Raw genomic sequence first — 15,712 nt, 5'->3', positions numbered from 1 at the left:
AGCACATGTCTTAGTGGAAAATAAATTAGCATGCATGTCCAGGACTTAGTGGTGTTCCAATAAAATAGGACAGCAAGGGCTGCCGGTTCCTCAGCCCAGAGAGCAGGTGTGTGAATCAGCAGAGCTTGTGGTCCTGCTGGCACCGTGGATGGCCGGAGCATCTCCTTAGTCCCTCCTGGGAGTCCGTGATCAGACTAAAGAACTCAATTAAGATGCTACAGCAGGCACAAAAAGAGTGTACTTTAGAACAACTATTGATTTTGTTCTTAAATTAGCAAATTCAAGTGATTTAAGTACATTCTATTGATACTAAGTTACAAATTTTACAAGTGAAACATGCTCACACAATATCGCCCTGTAATTTGTGAAGCTGCTTCCTCTCATACAAACAGATATGTCGACGGAGACACACTGCTAAGAGTGGCCATGGGCGAACAAAACCCTGGAACCCACATGGGCAGTGGAACAGGCAGCGGCCAGCTCTCCCCCGTGGGGTGATGCTGCCAGGTGGGCAGCTTAGGGCGCTGCTTCCAATAGCTGCCCCTGCTCTCAGGTCTTGGGAACTTGACTGGTCATGTTTTTGAAAGATCCTGAATGCCATGGAGAAGCAGAGAGAGGGTTGTTGAAGAGCTAATGCAGGTCTGGAGAGGAGCCTCTGTGGAAGGGGGGAGGCAAGACTGTGGAGCACATTTTGATGCAGAGCCGACCTGCATGCTGAGGAGTCAGGGAGTTGGGCAAGGGAGGGGGGAGAAGACAGAGTCCACAGAAACTCCGAAGTTTACAGGTTGAGAAACTGGGTCCACTGTGGCGCCATTATTGAGACAGAACAGCTCTGGGTGGGAGGTGGGATTGAAGAGGAGCTTTCAAAGGCTTAACAATTCAGCCAAAAAGAAAGACACAAAAACTTGTCCAAAATAGTTATAGTGAAAAGGCCCAGTCAACTCTGAACAATGACAGCATCTATGTAAAGTGTATAACACCCTAAATAAAGTAAGGGCTCAGTGGTGCTTGGAAAGTGCTTATCTAAACTCATTTCACCTGGAACAAGAGTTTTTGCAGGCACTGTTAGTCCAAGAGGAGGTGATAGGGTCTTGCAGTAAGGTAAAGGTGCAGTGCCCCCCAGAATGGAATGAACGTAAGCAACTCGGGGATTAACAAACAGGGAATCATCCTGCTATGTAATGTTTCCCATCTGCTTCCCAGGCTAGGAAGGGTCTGCTCTGCGCTCTTTCTCAATATGATTTCTGAATTACTGGAAAAATTATTTTCTAGCTGTATAATCTGAAAAGAATTAGATATTAAAAATACAAAAGTATTAAAGTATGCTTTATCTTTGTGCTGAGGAGGAAAAACACATTTATGTACTCATAGGTCCTCTAACATATGACCTTTTACATGGAACTTCTAGGTAAAAATTGGCATTAAGAAGGGTGTAGGAATTTCAATAAGAAGGGACTCTTAAGGGCATGTCATTTACATTAATACATGCATTCGCTACACCATCATTTAGAAGTGAGGATGTCTGTTTCCATGTGTACATATGCATATTTTCCTTTTAAATTCCTGGCTCTATAGCGTGCTTCCTTTTATCTAATGTATAGAGTGATACTGTTGCGCTATTCAGCATTTGCATACATTTATTTACTGGAAACTTCTTAAGTCATGGCTCCTTGCCTTTCAGCCCAGCAGCAGTAATTAATGCCCAAGATATGCATCTCTATGGTCCTGCTTATTTATTGATATACCCCCAACTCATTTGAAGTTGTTGCCTAAACAGAGTGGGGAAGACCTTGTGTAAAAATCTGGCCTCTAAATTTCCAGCTCCATAACCCACTTTCCCTGGAATGGGTGCAGCAAGTCCCCCGTGGCCGCCGCCTCCACGCATGCCGTCCTCACCTCTTGGGGCATGAGCTGCACCCCTGCAGCTGTCTGTGCTCAGCCATGGCCTGGGGTCCACCTCCGGACTCACTCGGCTGCTGGCCACACCCCTGAAAGGTGAGGTGGCGCTGGGTTCTCCTCGGTTTTCAGAGGGGTTCAATGCGGAGCTGCTGGATCCAGGAACGCACAAGTTCTCAGAGCTTTTGGTGAACACGGCTTTTCTTTCTCTTCCTGTGTGCAAGCTCTTTGAAGATCCGACTTACTAAGCAAAGATGTTTCTTTTCTGGGAAAGATTTTCAGTAGGAAACCTGCAGAGTCCTGACCCCGACCCAGCAACACAAGCAGTACTTTCATGTGGCTTTGGAGGACTCCCCCAGGCCCACCTGGTTTATGTGTGTCTGACTGACCTTCAGTCATAGCCACTTTTGAGTTCTTTGACCAGGAACTATCTGGCCACAGTGAGCTAGTGAGACCAGACTTTGGAAGGCACGCAGGGCCAGGATACCCCAGTGCCTTGCCAGCTCACTTGCCCATGGCCACCCAGCGCTGCCAGAAAGCCTGTCCCATAACAGGCAGTAAGCACACACCACTGATGCTCTAATCTGCCTTCTCAGTATTTAGAAAGACTCTGGGGACAGATACGTGCTACGCAGTATTATATATGTTTCTGGAAGCTTGAACTAAGGCTTTCCCTTTCTTTTTCTGAATGGATGGTCTGTGTAATCCACTCAGCTCAGAGCACAGCCCTGCTGGGGCCACAGCTGAGGCCAGGCCTTTCCTTGCTGTCTCATTCAATCCTGCAGGGCGGATGACCACACGAACCCACAGAGACATGCTTGGCACCTAGGAGGCAGCTGTGCAAGGAATATGTATTTAACTGAGCCAGAAAACTGAGATTAAAGTTTGAATAAGCTGCACACGATCAAATAAGAGGCAGAAACAGAAGTGAGGGCCCAGCCCAGCTGATTTATTAATAATTCCCCCCTGCCTACCCTCAAGCACCCCACTGGAAAGCCCTGTCTAAGAAAAGTGCTATCAGAGCAGGGGGAGGGAAGGGACACAGCTGAGCCCCTGTGAGAGAGTGAGGCCCCGTCCCTGCCAGGCCCCTCCCTGCACCGAGTTTACTTCCCATCTTCCCAAGTGCGGGGTGTGTGGGGTGGGAGTGCCCAAGGGGCCTCCCCACTGCAGCAGTGGAGCTGTGGCCCTGTGTCATCTGCCCTAAATGCCACAAGGGGTCTCATGCCTGTGTTTTATAATTCCTTGAATAAATTTTTCATTTCTAGAAGTTCTGCTTTATTTTTCTTTAATATTTCAATTTCTTTAGTGAATTTTACATTCATTTCCTGCATTCTTTTTGTGGTTTCTTTGTGTTGGGTTTCCATTTTATCTTGCATTTCATTGAGCTTCCTTACAATGTATGTTTGAAATTCTTCACCTGCCGTTTCAATGTTCTGGTTTGGGTTGGTATCCATTGCTAGCGAGCTGGTGTTCCCTTTTGGGGGTGTTCTTTGACTTTGATTCTTCATGCTTCCAGAGTTCTTTTGCTGATTCCTTCTCATCTGGAGCAGCTGTTGCTTCCTACTTTTGGAATTTCTTTTGTTTAGATACTGTCATGCCCAGTTTAATCCATACTGTTTTGATTACTGTAGGTTTGTGATATGTTTTAAAATCAGGACATTTGAGGCCTCCAGCTTTGTTTATCTTTCTCAAGAGTGTTTTGGCTGTTTGTGATCGTTTGAGATTCCATATGATTTTTAGGATGTTTCTTTCTATGTCTGCAAAAAATGCCGTTGGGATTTTGGTTAGGGTTGTACTGAAATCTGTATATCACTTTGGATGGACATTTTATCAATATTAAGTCTTCTAATGCAGGAACACAGGTTGCTCTTCCAATTATTTGGGTCTTATTTAATTTCTTTCAGCAATGTCATGTGGTTTTCAGTGTACAAGTCTTTAACTTTCTTGGTTACATTATACTCCTACGTTTTTTAAACTTCTTTTTGATGCTATTGCAAGTGAAATTGTTTTCTTAATTTCCTTTGCAGATTGTTTTTTGTTAGTGTATAGAACTGCAACTGATTTCTGTGAGTTGATTTTTTATCTACAAGTTTACTGAATTCATTTATTAGTTTTAACAGTTTTTTTTTCTTTTTTCTTTTGGCATGTGTGTATATATGGAGTCTTTAGGGCTTTCTACGTACAAGATCATGTCATCTGTGAACACAGATGATTTTATTTTTTCCTTTCAAATTTAGATGACTTTTATTTTATTTTATTTTTTTGTATAATTACTCTTTCCAGAACTTCTAGTACTATGTAGTAAGAGCAGCCTTTAACTATTTCTTATCTTAGAAGGAAAGTTTTCAGTTTTTACTATTGACTATGATGTTAGGACATTTCCTATATGGTCTTTATTTTGGGATTATTTCCTTCTATTCCTAGTTTAATGAATGTTTTTGTCATGAAAGGGTGTAAAATTTTGTCAGATCCTTTTTCTGTATCAATTAAGATAATTATGTTCTTTTTATCTTTCATTCTGTTAATATGGTATATTACATTGATTGCTTTTTGTATTGCTGAACCATCTGTGGATTCCAGGAATAAATCCCACTTAGTCATGGTATGTAATCCTTTTAACATATTGTTGAATTCAATTTGCTGGCATTTTGTTGATGATTTTTGCATCAGTATTCATCAGGGCTATTGGTCTGTAGTTTTGTTTTCTTGTAGTATCTTTGACTGATTTTACTACTAGAGTAACGCTCACCTCATAATGTCAGTTTGAAAGTATTCCCTCCTTTTCAATTTTTTGGAAGAATGTGAGAAGGCTTGATTTTAATTCTTTTTATTTAATTCTCTGAATGTTTGGCAGAATGCTCCAGTGAAGCCATCTGGTCTTGGGATCTGCTTTGTTGGGAGGTTTTTGATTACTGATTCAATCTCCTGAGTAATTATAGATCTGTTTAGAGTTTCTGTTTCTTCATGATACTGTCTTTGCAGGTTGTATGTTTCTAGAAAGTTATCAACATCTTCTAGGTGATCCAATTTGTTGGAATATAATTGTTGATAGTAGTCTGTTCTGATCTTTTTATTTCTGTGGCATCAGTTGTAATGTCTCCTCTTTTATTTCTGATTTTTGTTATTTGTATCTTCTCTCTTGTTTTCTTAGTCTAGGTTTGTCAATTTTGTTGATCCTTCAAAAAATAAATTCTTAGTTTTGTTAATTTTTTCTATTGGTTTTCTCTTCTCCATTTTGTTAATTTTTATCTGATGTTTATTATTTTATTCCTGCTAACTTTGGGTTTAGTTGTTTTTCTTTCTCCAGTTCCCAGGGGTATAAAGTTAGGCTGTTGATTTGAGATCTTTCTCCTTGTTGAATGTAGGCATTTACTACTATAAACGTCATTCTTAGTACTGCTTTCCTGCATCCCATAAGTTTCTATATGTTGTGTTTTTTATTTCCTTTGTATAAAGATATTTTCTAATTTCTCTTGTAATTTCTTTTTTGACCCACTGGATGTTCAAAATGTGTTTTTTACTTTCTACATATTGTGAATTTTCCAGGTTCCCTTTTGGTATTGATTTCTATTAATAGTTTGATTCCATTGTTGCCATAAAAGATACTTGGTGTGGTTTCACTCTTCTTAAATTTGTTAAGACTTGTTTTGTGATCTAACATGTGATCTATCCTTGAGAATGTTCCATATGCACTTGAGAAGAATGTATATTCTGTTGCTGAGTGGAGTGTTCCATATATGTCTATTAGGTCCAGTTGGTTTATAGTTTTGTTCAAGTCCTCTGTGTCCATATTGATGTTCTGTCAGGTTGTTTCATCCATTATTAAAAGTAGGGTGTTGAAATCTGCTCTTATTGTGTTACTTTTTATTTCTCCCTTCAATTTGGCACTGTTTGCTTCATGTATTCGGGTATTGTGATAGGTGTCTATATTTTTAGAATTGTTATGTCTTCATGGTGAATTGACCCTTTTGTAATTATATAATGTTCTTATTTGTCTCTTGTGAGTGTTTTTGAGCATAAAATATTTTTTAAGTTGAGGAAAAATTAAAAGTAACCATTTTAAATTGTCAGTGATATTAAGTGCTTTCATGATGTTGTGCAAGCATCACCTCTGTCTAGCTCCCAGTATTTGCTTCATCTCAAAATAAATCCTCATACCTATTAATCAGTTTATCCCCATTCCCCCTTTCCCCATCCCTGGACACCACCAATCTGCATTCTGTCTCTGTGGATTTACCTATTCTGCACATTCCAAATAAATGGAATCATACAACATATGACCTTTAGTGTTTGGTTTCTTTCACTTAGCATAGTGCTTTCAAGGTGCATTCACACTGTAGCACGCATCAGTACTTCATTCGTTTTTTATGGCAGAACAGTATTCAATTATATGTTATCCATTCATCCATCAGTGGACACTTGAGTCGCTTCCACCTTTTGACTATTGTGAATAATGCTGCCATGAACATGAGTGTACAAATATCTGTTCAGGTGCCTGCTGTCAATACCCAGAAGCGGAATTGCTGGATCATATGATATTTCTATGCTTAGTTTTTTGAGGAACTGCCATACAGTTTTCTATAGTGGTTGTGCAATATTATATTCCCCCTAGCGGTGCATGCAGAAAGGTTCAAATTTTTCCACATCTTCTTTAATACTGATTTTCTATTTCTCTTCTTTTCTATTTTTTTTAGTAATAGCCAATGTGATAGGTGTGAAGTGGTATCTCATTGTGATTTTGATTTGCATTTCCCTAATGATTAGTGATATTGTACATCTTTTATGTGCCTATTGGCTATTTGCATATCTTCTTTGGAGAAATGGCAGAATAGTATTTCATTGCATAGATGTACTAGATTCTATTTATCCATTCGTGCATTGGTGGACATTTGGGCAGTTTCTGGCTTTTTGCTGTTGTGAATAGTGTTGCTATGAACATGTGTATACATGAATTTGTGTACCTGCTTTCAAGAAAAAGAATAGAAAAGCAATATTGAACAAAATTATGTATGAACAAAGGAAAAATATCAAATAGCAAAGGTAAAGAAGATTAGTGTTATGTTAGACTATTACATATATGTGCTCATAAACATTAGAATTTTTATAAATGGATTTTTTTGAAAACTGTAAATAACTAAAATTATTTTAGAGGCTAGGCACAGTGGCTCATTCCTGTAATACTAGCACTTTGAGGGCTGAAGCGGGAGGGTCACTTGAGGCCAGGAGTTTGATACCAGCCTGAGCAAGAGTGAGACCCCATCTTCACCAAAAATAGAAAAAATTAGCCAGGTGTGATGGCATGTACCTGTAGTTCCAGCTACTTGGGAGGCTGAGGCAGGAGGATCACTTGAGCCCAGGAGTTTGAGGTTGTAGTGAGCTATGATGACGTCACTGCACACCAGCCTGGGCAACATAGCAAGACCCTATCTCAAAAAAAAATTTTTTTTAGAAAGTTGTGGAACAAATGAATATTCTGTTTGAGACCTGTCATGCCCATTCTTCTCTCTTTGCCTGTTAAATCCCTACTCACTGTTAACACCGATCTCAAAGTCATTTTCTCATGAACCTTCTCTGCTCAGCCCATACATCTGCCAGTGGAGCACCTCCCAGTAGAGGGGGAGCTTGCTTCTGGTGCCCCCTGCAGACACCGAGGACGCACCTCTGTGCAGCGCTCACTGGAGTGCGCAGCAAAGTTGTTTTCATATCTGCCTTTTTCACTGTGGGCTTCTCACAGGCAGGGACCAAGTGTTATTTCTGTTTACATCATCAAAACACTGTCCTACACATAGTCCTGCATAGATGGTGAAGGCCCTAATGATTTCAGTGGGATTGGAGTGGAGAGGACAGTTTACTGTGATCAAGGCAGACGCCAATCAGCAGGGAGGAATTAATGGTATGAGGGGAACTTGATGGAGCAGTTCTTAGGGGAGGGCCAAGGACGTGTAACCCAGCATTTGAGTTTAACACACAAAGAAGAAGAAAGGAAGGTAAGGACACAGAGTTTGCTTGGTGCATACACCTAATGTTTTTCAAAAAGTTGGAAGAAGGAAGGTCATGTTCGGAAGATGGGAAAGGGAGAGGAAGCTAGGAAATGCTAGCAGCGGTATGGAAGAGAACTAGCATGTGCCTCCACATGATGCCGAGTGTCTCCTAGGCTGGGCGGCTCCATCCCTGCTCAGTGGGGATGTTCAGCAGGTAACTGGGCTCCCCCAACACTGGAGGGTGTTTAAGGAAGTGAGAGGCCCACTGAGCTTGGCTCTGAGGGAGGGGAGAGTGCTAGCCCTGAGCATGGCCTTGCAGAGGGAGTGGGCTGAGAGGCACAAAGTGTGCAGTGAAAAAGGATAGAAAGCCCGTTTGCAGAGAGAAAGACCACGGCAGGCAATGTTCTCAGTTTCTTTCTCATTTGTTGGCTAAAGATGATAGATAACATTGCATAAGGTTGAATGCATGAAAAAGAAACCACCCAAACTGGAGTCTCTTCTGATGGAATAAAAGCAAATATTAATAGAATTTCATCCGTAGGCACCTTTTGCTTCACAAGCGTTGCCTCCTCCCCTCGAGGCGCTGCTCCCTGCCATGGTTTCTGTAGCTGTTCCTCTGTCATCCTTCCAGACCTTACCCTTGACCTCTGCTGCTAAGCTGGTCACTAATGCCATGGGGAGGCTCTGCAGGCACCGTGAAGGCCCTCCCCCCTCTGAACACGCCTTTTCTCCTCTGTGGTCCTTCAGGTTTGCCTCACCTCCTGCCCCCCTGAACCCCTCTTCCTCTTTCTGGGGGAAACACAGTGATGGGGCTTTATTTCCAGAAGGCAGAGTCTTCTCCAGTCTCTCCTCATGAGGAGGAGTAGCTAATTGTCACCCTAGGAGACTCAGGAGATGAGGTATGAGGCTGTTCAAGTGGAGACTGAGGATGAGAAGGTGACCCCTGTCCTGAGGCCCAGAGGGACCCAAGGACAGGCCAAAAGGCTGAAGAGTGCGGACTTCAAGGGGTTCTCTGGCTGCAGAAAGTGGGGCGGTCTGCGTGAGCTGCGTGCACTTGCGGTTGGCCCCACGGGGCTGTGGAAGCAGGAGCTGTTCTTGCTTTTGCTCAGAAGAAACACACAGAACCTTTGTAGAAAGGCAACAGCAAAATGCCTTTTGTTTAGGGACTATAGTCATGGTCTGTTATAAAGCCTTTTGGGAAGCAAAAACAAACAGGAAGAATGGTTTCAGTCTAAAACTCGAGTAGGAGACTTCATTAGCAAACATTTCTTTTTGGAAACCAGATCTCTTTTTGGTGTGCCAAGCTTCGCTGGAAATGCGCTGGGCACAGTTCTGGGCCTGCCTCGTTTCCAGCAATGGGAACCTGGGCTCCTTGTCAGCACAGGCAGGTTTTTCACTTGCAACTAAATGCATGTAAGGCAGGGTCTGCCTGGACATCCCTCTGACATTTTGCATCTTGATTTGTGCTTTGACATTCAAATGTTTTTGTCTTCTGTAACACACCGCCATGACTGAGCCAGAAGGGAATGAAAATAATCCCAGAGGGAAATGAAAGCACAACGTGGTGCTGGATGTTGAGCAAATACACTTTTCCTAAGCCTTTTGGTGAAGGTTTTGCTTTTATAAAGAGGCTTAGGGAGTAAGACAAATGGATCTTCTGGGACATGGAAGGCTCTTGGTGAACTTGGAGCATCCATGTCCTGTGTCTCTGGAGTCCTGCTGGCAGCGACAGGAAGTCATTACTTCCTCTCTTCAAATAAATCTCCCTCCAGCAGGCTCTCGGCTGGGCAGTGAGTGGGGCGTTGAAACAGCAATCAGGCTGCCCAAGAAAGCAGCGGGGCTCAGCCCAAGCAGGGACGCGCTAACCTTTGAGGTTCCATGGAAAGAGCTACCTGCTGGCCAAGAGCTGCCTTCGCCCTTCAAACACTGGGGCTGTCTGCTGGCTGGTAGCAGTGTTGCTGTCACAGGGTCCCATAAACAACTTTGTCACTTGTCTTGACTCCAGCAAATGTCAACTTTAAATAACAAGATTCAGAAAATATGATTAAGTATGCAGTTTATTTGAGCCAAAGCTTGAGGATGGCCACCCAGGAGCATGAATTCAAGTGGCCCTGAACGTACACTCTGATTAGCAGGGGTGGGGAACATTTTCATGCTGGAAGCCGCATTAATTTAGCTGTACTCAACTAAGGCCGCATTCAAGAAACTTCAATTAGATATACTTAAAAATGTACATTATTTTATAAAAATTGAACCACTGTATAGTTAATAAATGAAAACTATTTGTTAATTTTAAATTTAACTAACCTTTTACCGACTTTGTTACGTCTCCTTTTTGTGGGAAAGCATTTGAATATTTGGTTGCATCATGGAGGTCGCAGTTTCAGTTGATCCTCTAGATGGGTATCAGTCATTTGTGACCTTAAAGGCATCTTGATTTGGGTTAGGTGGGAGAATGTAGATTTGCAGCAATAAGTGGTTGAAAAGCAAGAAAGCATTTTCTGGGCATGTTGCTGCAGGTGTGGATATTCTACTGCATTTTTCCATATTTCAATTCCATCTTTCTTAGCATCAAACAATGACTTGAAAATTTCATCTACTGAGAGCTCAATCAATTCCATGTGTGGTTCTTTAGGTGCCTTGGTGATATCAACTAGGTGAGGCTGAAATGCTAATTTGAGTGTGATGTCTGATTCTCAAAGTCAGTGAAACTTTCATTGTATTCTCCAATTAATAGGTCTATAACAGCTGTGTATTCTTCAAAGGATTCACATATATCATCCTGCTCGTCAATGACTTTTGCTAACTGGGGAAAGTGTTCATCTGAAATTTCCTTTTAAAAAACAGTTGTTTTGAAAAAAGATAGCTTTTTTTGAAATGTTTAGATTTTTTGCCCTATATCATGTATAGACTTAGTTTTACCTTGCAAAGAAATATTCAAGTTGTTTTGATTTGACATGATATCACACAGAAATGCTGCATTCCTATAGAAATCTTCTTTCGATAATTCACATTGCTGATTCTGTTCTTCATAAAATTTACATAATGAGTGCGATGCTCACTGTCTGGGGAATGGACACGCTTGAAGCTCTGACGCAGAGGCGGGGGGGGCGGCATGGGCAATGTACATAACCTAAACTTTTGTACTCCCATAATAAGCTGAAATAAAAAAAAATTTAACTATCTGTTCTTGCAGAGATAAAATTTTGGCTAACACCTGTCCCTGTGATAGCCAACACACTTTAGAATGATAGGGCAAATCCACACTGAATACCTTATCATTCAGCTTTAGCATGTTACGACACTGATGATGCCTTGTTGCATTTGCAGGAATGTAGTTACCAATACTTATAACTTGTTGCAAAGTGTCACTTAAAATAGTAGCTTTAGCACAGAGATTTTGCTGATGCAAGATACAATGAAAAGAAATGAGAGCATCTGGATCTGGTAATACTTTTTTTGTCTGTAAAAGAAACCCTTCATGTTTTCCTGTCATGGAATGTGCACCATCTGTATACTTTGTACATACTCTCACTAAATTTACCAAATTCAGTCCAATTTAACAACATTTATCTTAAAAGATGTTGAAGATATCTATTCCCCGTGTTCTGTGCACAAGAGTGCCCAAAGCAAGTAACTCTTTGTAGCAAAAAAAATCTATTATGACCTGGATGAAGTAGAAAATCTGTGCTGAGTCAGTAGTATCAGTTGATTCATCCAAAGCAATTGTATAATATATACTTTCCTTTTGAAGTATTGCATGAAATTGTTCTGTTAAGTTGAAGGCTAATTCATGCTGCTGATCAGTCATGGTTCTCCCTGAAAGAGGCAGTAGCTTGTACTTTGAAATGCTATCCAGGTCTAAGCATCCTACAACTTTGACAATGCGTTCTTTCACAATTTCTACATCACTGAATGGCTTCCCCTTTTTTCCGAGTATATAAGCTACTTTATATGTTGCTTCAGTGACATTATTTCCAGGTCTTATTGCTGCTGGAAAGAACTGTATTTGCTTTTACTTTTCATCTTTTGATTTCTACAATACAACATTTCACGTCTCTCTAATTTAAAATATTTGTGGTCCTCATGAGTGTTATAATGCTGATGAGCATCGAATTTCTTTAATGTTGATATTGTAATATCACAAAGCAAGTAAATCCTCTTATCTTTAGCAGAAACAAGATAATATTGCAAGTCTCAATCCTCATTAAAAAATCTGTTTTCTTCCTTCAGTGTTCTCTTGGTCTTCTTTGACATGATGGGCTGTCAAGCAGACAGAATTAAAAAATACTGTTGAGCTATGCAACTATTCACAAGTTCCAGTTCAAACAGAAACAATGCACTGTTGTCAAAAGCTGATAACAGTACTTGACCCTCATAAACTTTCGCCAACCAGCCTCGAATGCTAGTGGTGCCAGTCGGCGGGGGAGTTAGGACTAAATCGTGAGTGTAGCAGCCGCCAATTTAGCCCTATGGCTTACTAATGTTCTAATTGTGCCTGTCAATCTGGGAGGATTATTTTGTTGAAACTTATTATATTTGTTGGTGTTTTAAATACATTCATTTTAAAAGTAAAAAAGATAAAAGATAAAAATGTATTAATAAAAATAAAAGGATTTGTTCTGTAAACATTTGGATTCAATCTAAAGGCCACATTTAAGGACCTAGAAGGCCCCATGTGGCCTTCAGTCTGCAGTACAGGTTCCCCACTCCTGTAACTAGTGGGTTTTTAAGAAAAAAAGAGGAATTATAAGCTATTGATTGACTATACGTGGTTCTTGTATCACAAATTCCAGGAACATGAAGATGATGGCTGAGGTAGCTAGTCAGGAACAATTGCCCCCAGGCATGGATTCAGAGGGCTTGATTGAAGTCCCACACTCGTGTCTTCCTGGGCCTGATACAGTTTGTAGTCTGGGCTGTTTTTCTTTTCTCACTAATATTAGAGGAGTTTTTTTGTGTGTGTGCCTTTCAAAATGTATAAGAGGCTGCCTGTGAGATGGGCCCCCCACAGAGTGGTGGTGGAACCCCTGCAGGCTGGGAGTGCTTCTGTCTCCAACTTGCTTTCTCTGTAGTGGCCTCTGCAGTGGCCTCAGTGGCCTCAAGCCATGGGTATCTACCCCGAAAGCTCCAGTCCAGGGCCCGCACTCCCCACGCAGCTTATAGCTATGAGCTTGCCTTTTCAAATGCTTTCAGCTGGAAGATGGGCCTTCCTGGAGCTGTTGTCCAATATGGTAGCCTCCAGCCACTATGGCTAACTGAGCCTTGAGATGTATTTGCCAATTTCTCTTGCCAGTTTTTTTTAGTTGTTTTATGTATTTTTTAGTTCAGTTTGACAAATACACATTTAAGGTTACTTTGATCTCTTGATGGGTTGAATGTTTTATCAATATGCAATGTCCCTCTCTGCCCTTCACAGTGGCTAGACACTGTGAGGGAACAATGTGTTTCTGATGAAGTCTGAATGCTTGCATCCATCCCTGGGTGGTGCACCTTCTCAGGGCTGGTGGCCTTCCTGAGACACCAGTGGCTCTCACTTGGGAGCACAGCAAAACCATCCACAAGGAAACTCTTCCACTCTTGGGCTCCTCAAGAGCAAGGTCCATACCTTGGCAAGGCAGATTTGCTTCTAGAACATGAACACGTGTCTGAGAGCCCAGGTTGAGATATTCAGCATCTTACCTGAGATTGACTCATTTTATACAATCTGTTATTGTGGAACGAAGGCTTGTGTTTCTATGAAGGCTTGTGATGATGTTTGTGATGCCTGGAGTTGATCAGACACTGTCGTGGGTTGTATTTTTCCAGAATTCAATAATCAAGGCTGACTTTTACAAACATGTTTAGCTATTTTCAAAACTAAAGTTGATAAATCTTAAGAAATTGAAATTGTTTTTCTGAAATCTGTTATGTGTTGTTGTTTTTTTTTTTTGGTAAAATAAAATGTGTTCAGAGGAGAAGCTAAGAAAATCCTACTACCTTCCTGAAATGGCCAAGTCTGCTCTAGAATTTAAAGAGCTGTTTCACTCATGGATATAGCCCCTGTGTTAAATCATAGGTTTGAAGGGAGAAGCTTGCTGTGGCTGTTTCCAAGGAGCTTCTTCCCACGTGCACGGCCAGGGCAGGAAGAAAGCCATTATCTTTAATATTATAATTATCCACAGTGGGCTCTTGCTGCTGAATTTCTAAGCCTTTTGAAACCAAAACTGTAACCTTTGCAGGGACTTTTCTTAGTGACAAAGCAGAACTAAACAATGGCTACATAGCATGGATTCCAAATGCCCAGTGGGAATCTATCAACATTTGTTAAGTTAGGGTAAGAATTCATGGAACATGGGCATGTTGGTGGAGCCACACAATGAGGGAAGCTTCATCTTCCTAGGGCTGTGTTTGTATTTGTGCATACCTGTCCACACGTCACACCTCACCAATGCAGAAGAAAATCCTATTCTTTCTCTTACCTTCTTTAACAAGAGATGGCCCTATTTTCCAACTCTACTTCTCAAGCTCCCCTCAGCTTTGAGTGTAAGGGACTTTAGGAGTCTGTGGGAATATGACCTCTCTGGGAAATCTCCAGAAAGGATTATTAGAACATGACACAGTTGGAGGAAACATACAGAGATGTAAATAGTGGCCCAGTACACAACACTGGCAGTGTGAGTGAAGAACCAGCCTCTCATGTTGTAAATGAACAAACTGAGGCTCCAAACATCCTTTAGAAATTGCACTCAACAGAAGCATGCACCCACGTAATCTAGGCTAAAACTAACTTTTTGATCTCTAGAAATAAAAGGTAATGAACTTTGTGAATATATAAAGATCCTAAGGCCATGTTCTTTTAGAATAACATGTTATGGTAACGAGTCCATATCTCATAGTTCTCAGCAGACACCAGATGTCGTAACCCGTCTCTCTTTGTATTTCAGACTGGGGTTCCCAATGATGGTTGTGTCCTGCACCATCGGGATGTGTTATCTCCTTGTTGCTCATGTGGTGGTGGGATGGAACTAACAGATACCCATCCATCGCTTGAAGACTAAGGGAAACTTGATCCATCACAAACATCAGTCAGAAAACTACCCTGACGCCACTCTTTGGAGAAAAAATGGTGCTTACCCTGGGATGCCATGGAGTGGAGATGCACTGGAAGAGAACTTTGGTGCTCATACTCCTCTTCCTGTGGATGCTGGGAGATCATGGCCTCTGCGGTGTGTCCTTTCTCCCCAAGGACAAGACACAGGAAATACAAGATAACTTACTCAAAATTCCCCTGCAGAAAAATCGGTATATTTCAAAACACTTCTTGCTATTCTATGTAGGAAAAGACACAAATCCACCCATAATTGCTTGTGCTGCTTAATTGTCACTCCTCCTGAGGCTATATGCAGTTTTTCTTCATGTAATCACTTTTCATGTTAAAATAATCAGCATTCAAATTGTATGCCCTCTAAATATAGACTCTTCCTGGGAAAAGATACATTGCTCATAAGGAAACATTTTATATATTAAAAAAACAAACTGTTCCTTGACAAAAGGTTTTGGAATTTATTAGTTTCTTAGATTTTTAATAGTTTACATTATGTAAAATTGCATTTTATCCATTTATATTTTTGTCTGGAGTTTTTAAGTTATTAATTAGAAGCCTAGGAATTTGACTTGCAGAAAAATCATAGGTGCCTTTTAAATATTTTACATATTTAACAGCCTAAAGTAATGATTTTCTGTTTTGCAAGTGGTGCATGCTATTTCCATCAATTACACAGAAGTGTAGTCAATACCCTCAGCTCCGCTTTCCCGGCGGGACTCTGGTGGTTCAGTCGATGTTATATAATTGC

At 41.1% G+C, this 15,712-nt stretch overlaps 1 protein-coding gene across 1 annotated transcript in view; it reads left to right on the top strand.

Annotated features, from left to right (window-relative positions):
* The window catches only part of OCA2 (OCA2 melanosomal transmembrane protein), a 178,216-nt gene extending 162,876 nt beyond the window's left edge, over positions 1 to 15,340 (top strand). The window contains exon 23 of the mRNA XM_045560414.1: positions 14,804 to 15,340. Within this exon, the coding sequence (XP_045416370.1) occupies positions 14,804 to 14,888 (85 nt within the window). The 3' untranslated portion in view covers positions 14,889 to 15,340. The remainder of the gene's footprint in view (positions 1 to 14,803) is intronic.
* Positions 15,341 to 15,712: the final 372 nt, after the last annotated feature.

This window comes from Lemur catta, chromosome 9 (assembly GCF_020740605.2).
Source record: "Lemur catta isolate mLemCat1 chromosome 9, mLemCat1.pri, whole genome shotgun sequence".
NCBI lineage: Eukaryota > Metazoa > Chordata > Mammalia > Primates > Lemuridae > Lemur > Lemur catta.
Note: the sequence above shows the minus strand (reverse complement) of the source record. Positions and strands in the feature narration are given on the sequence as shown.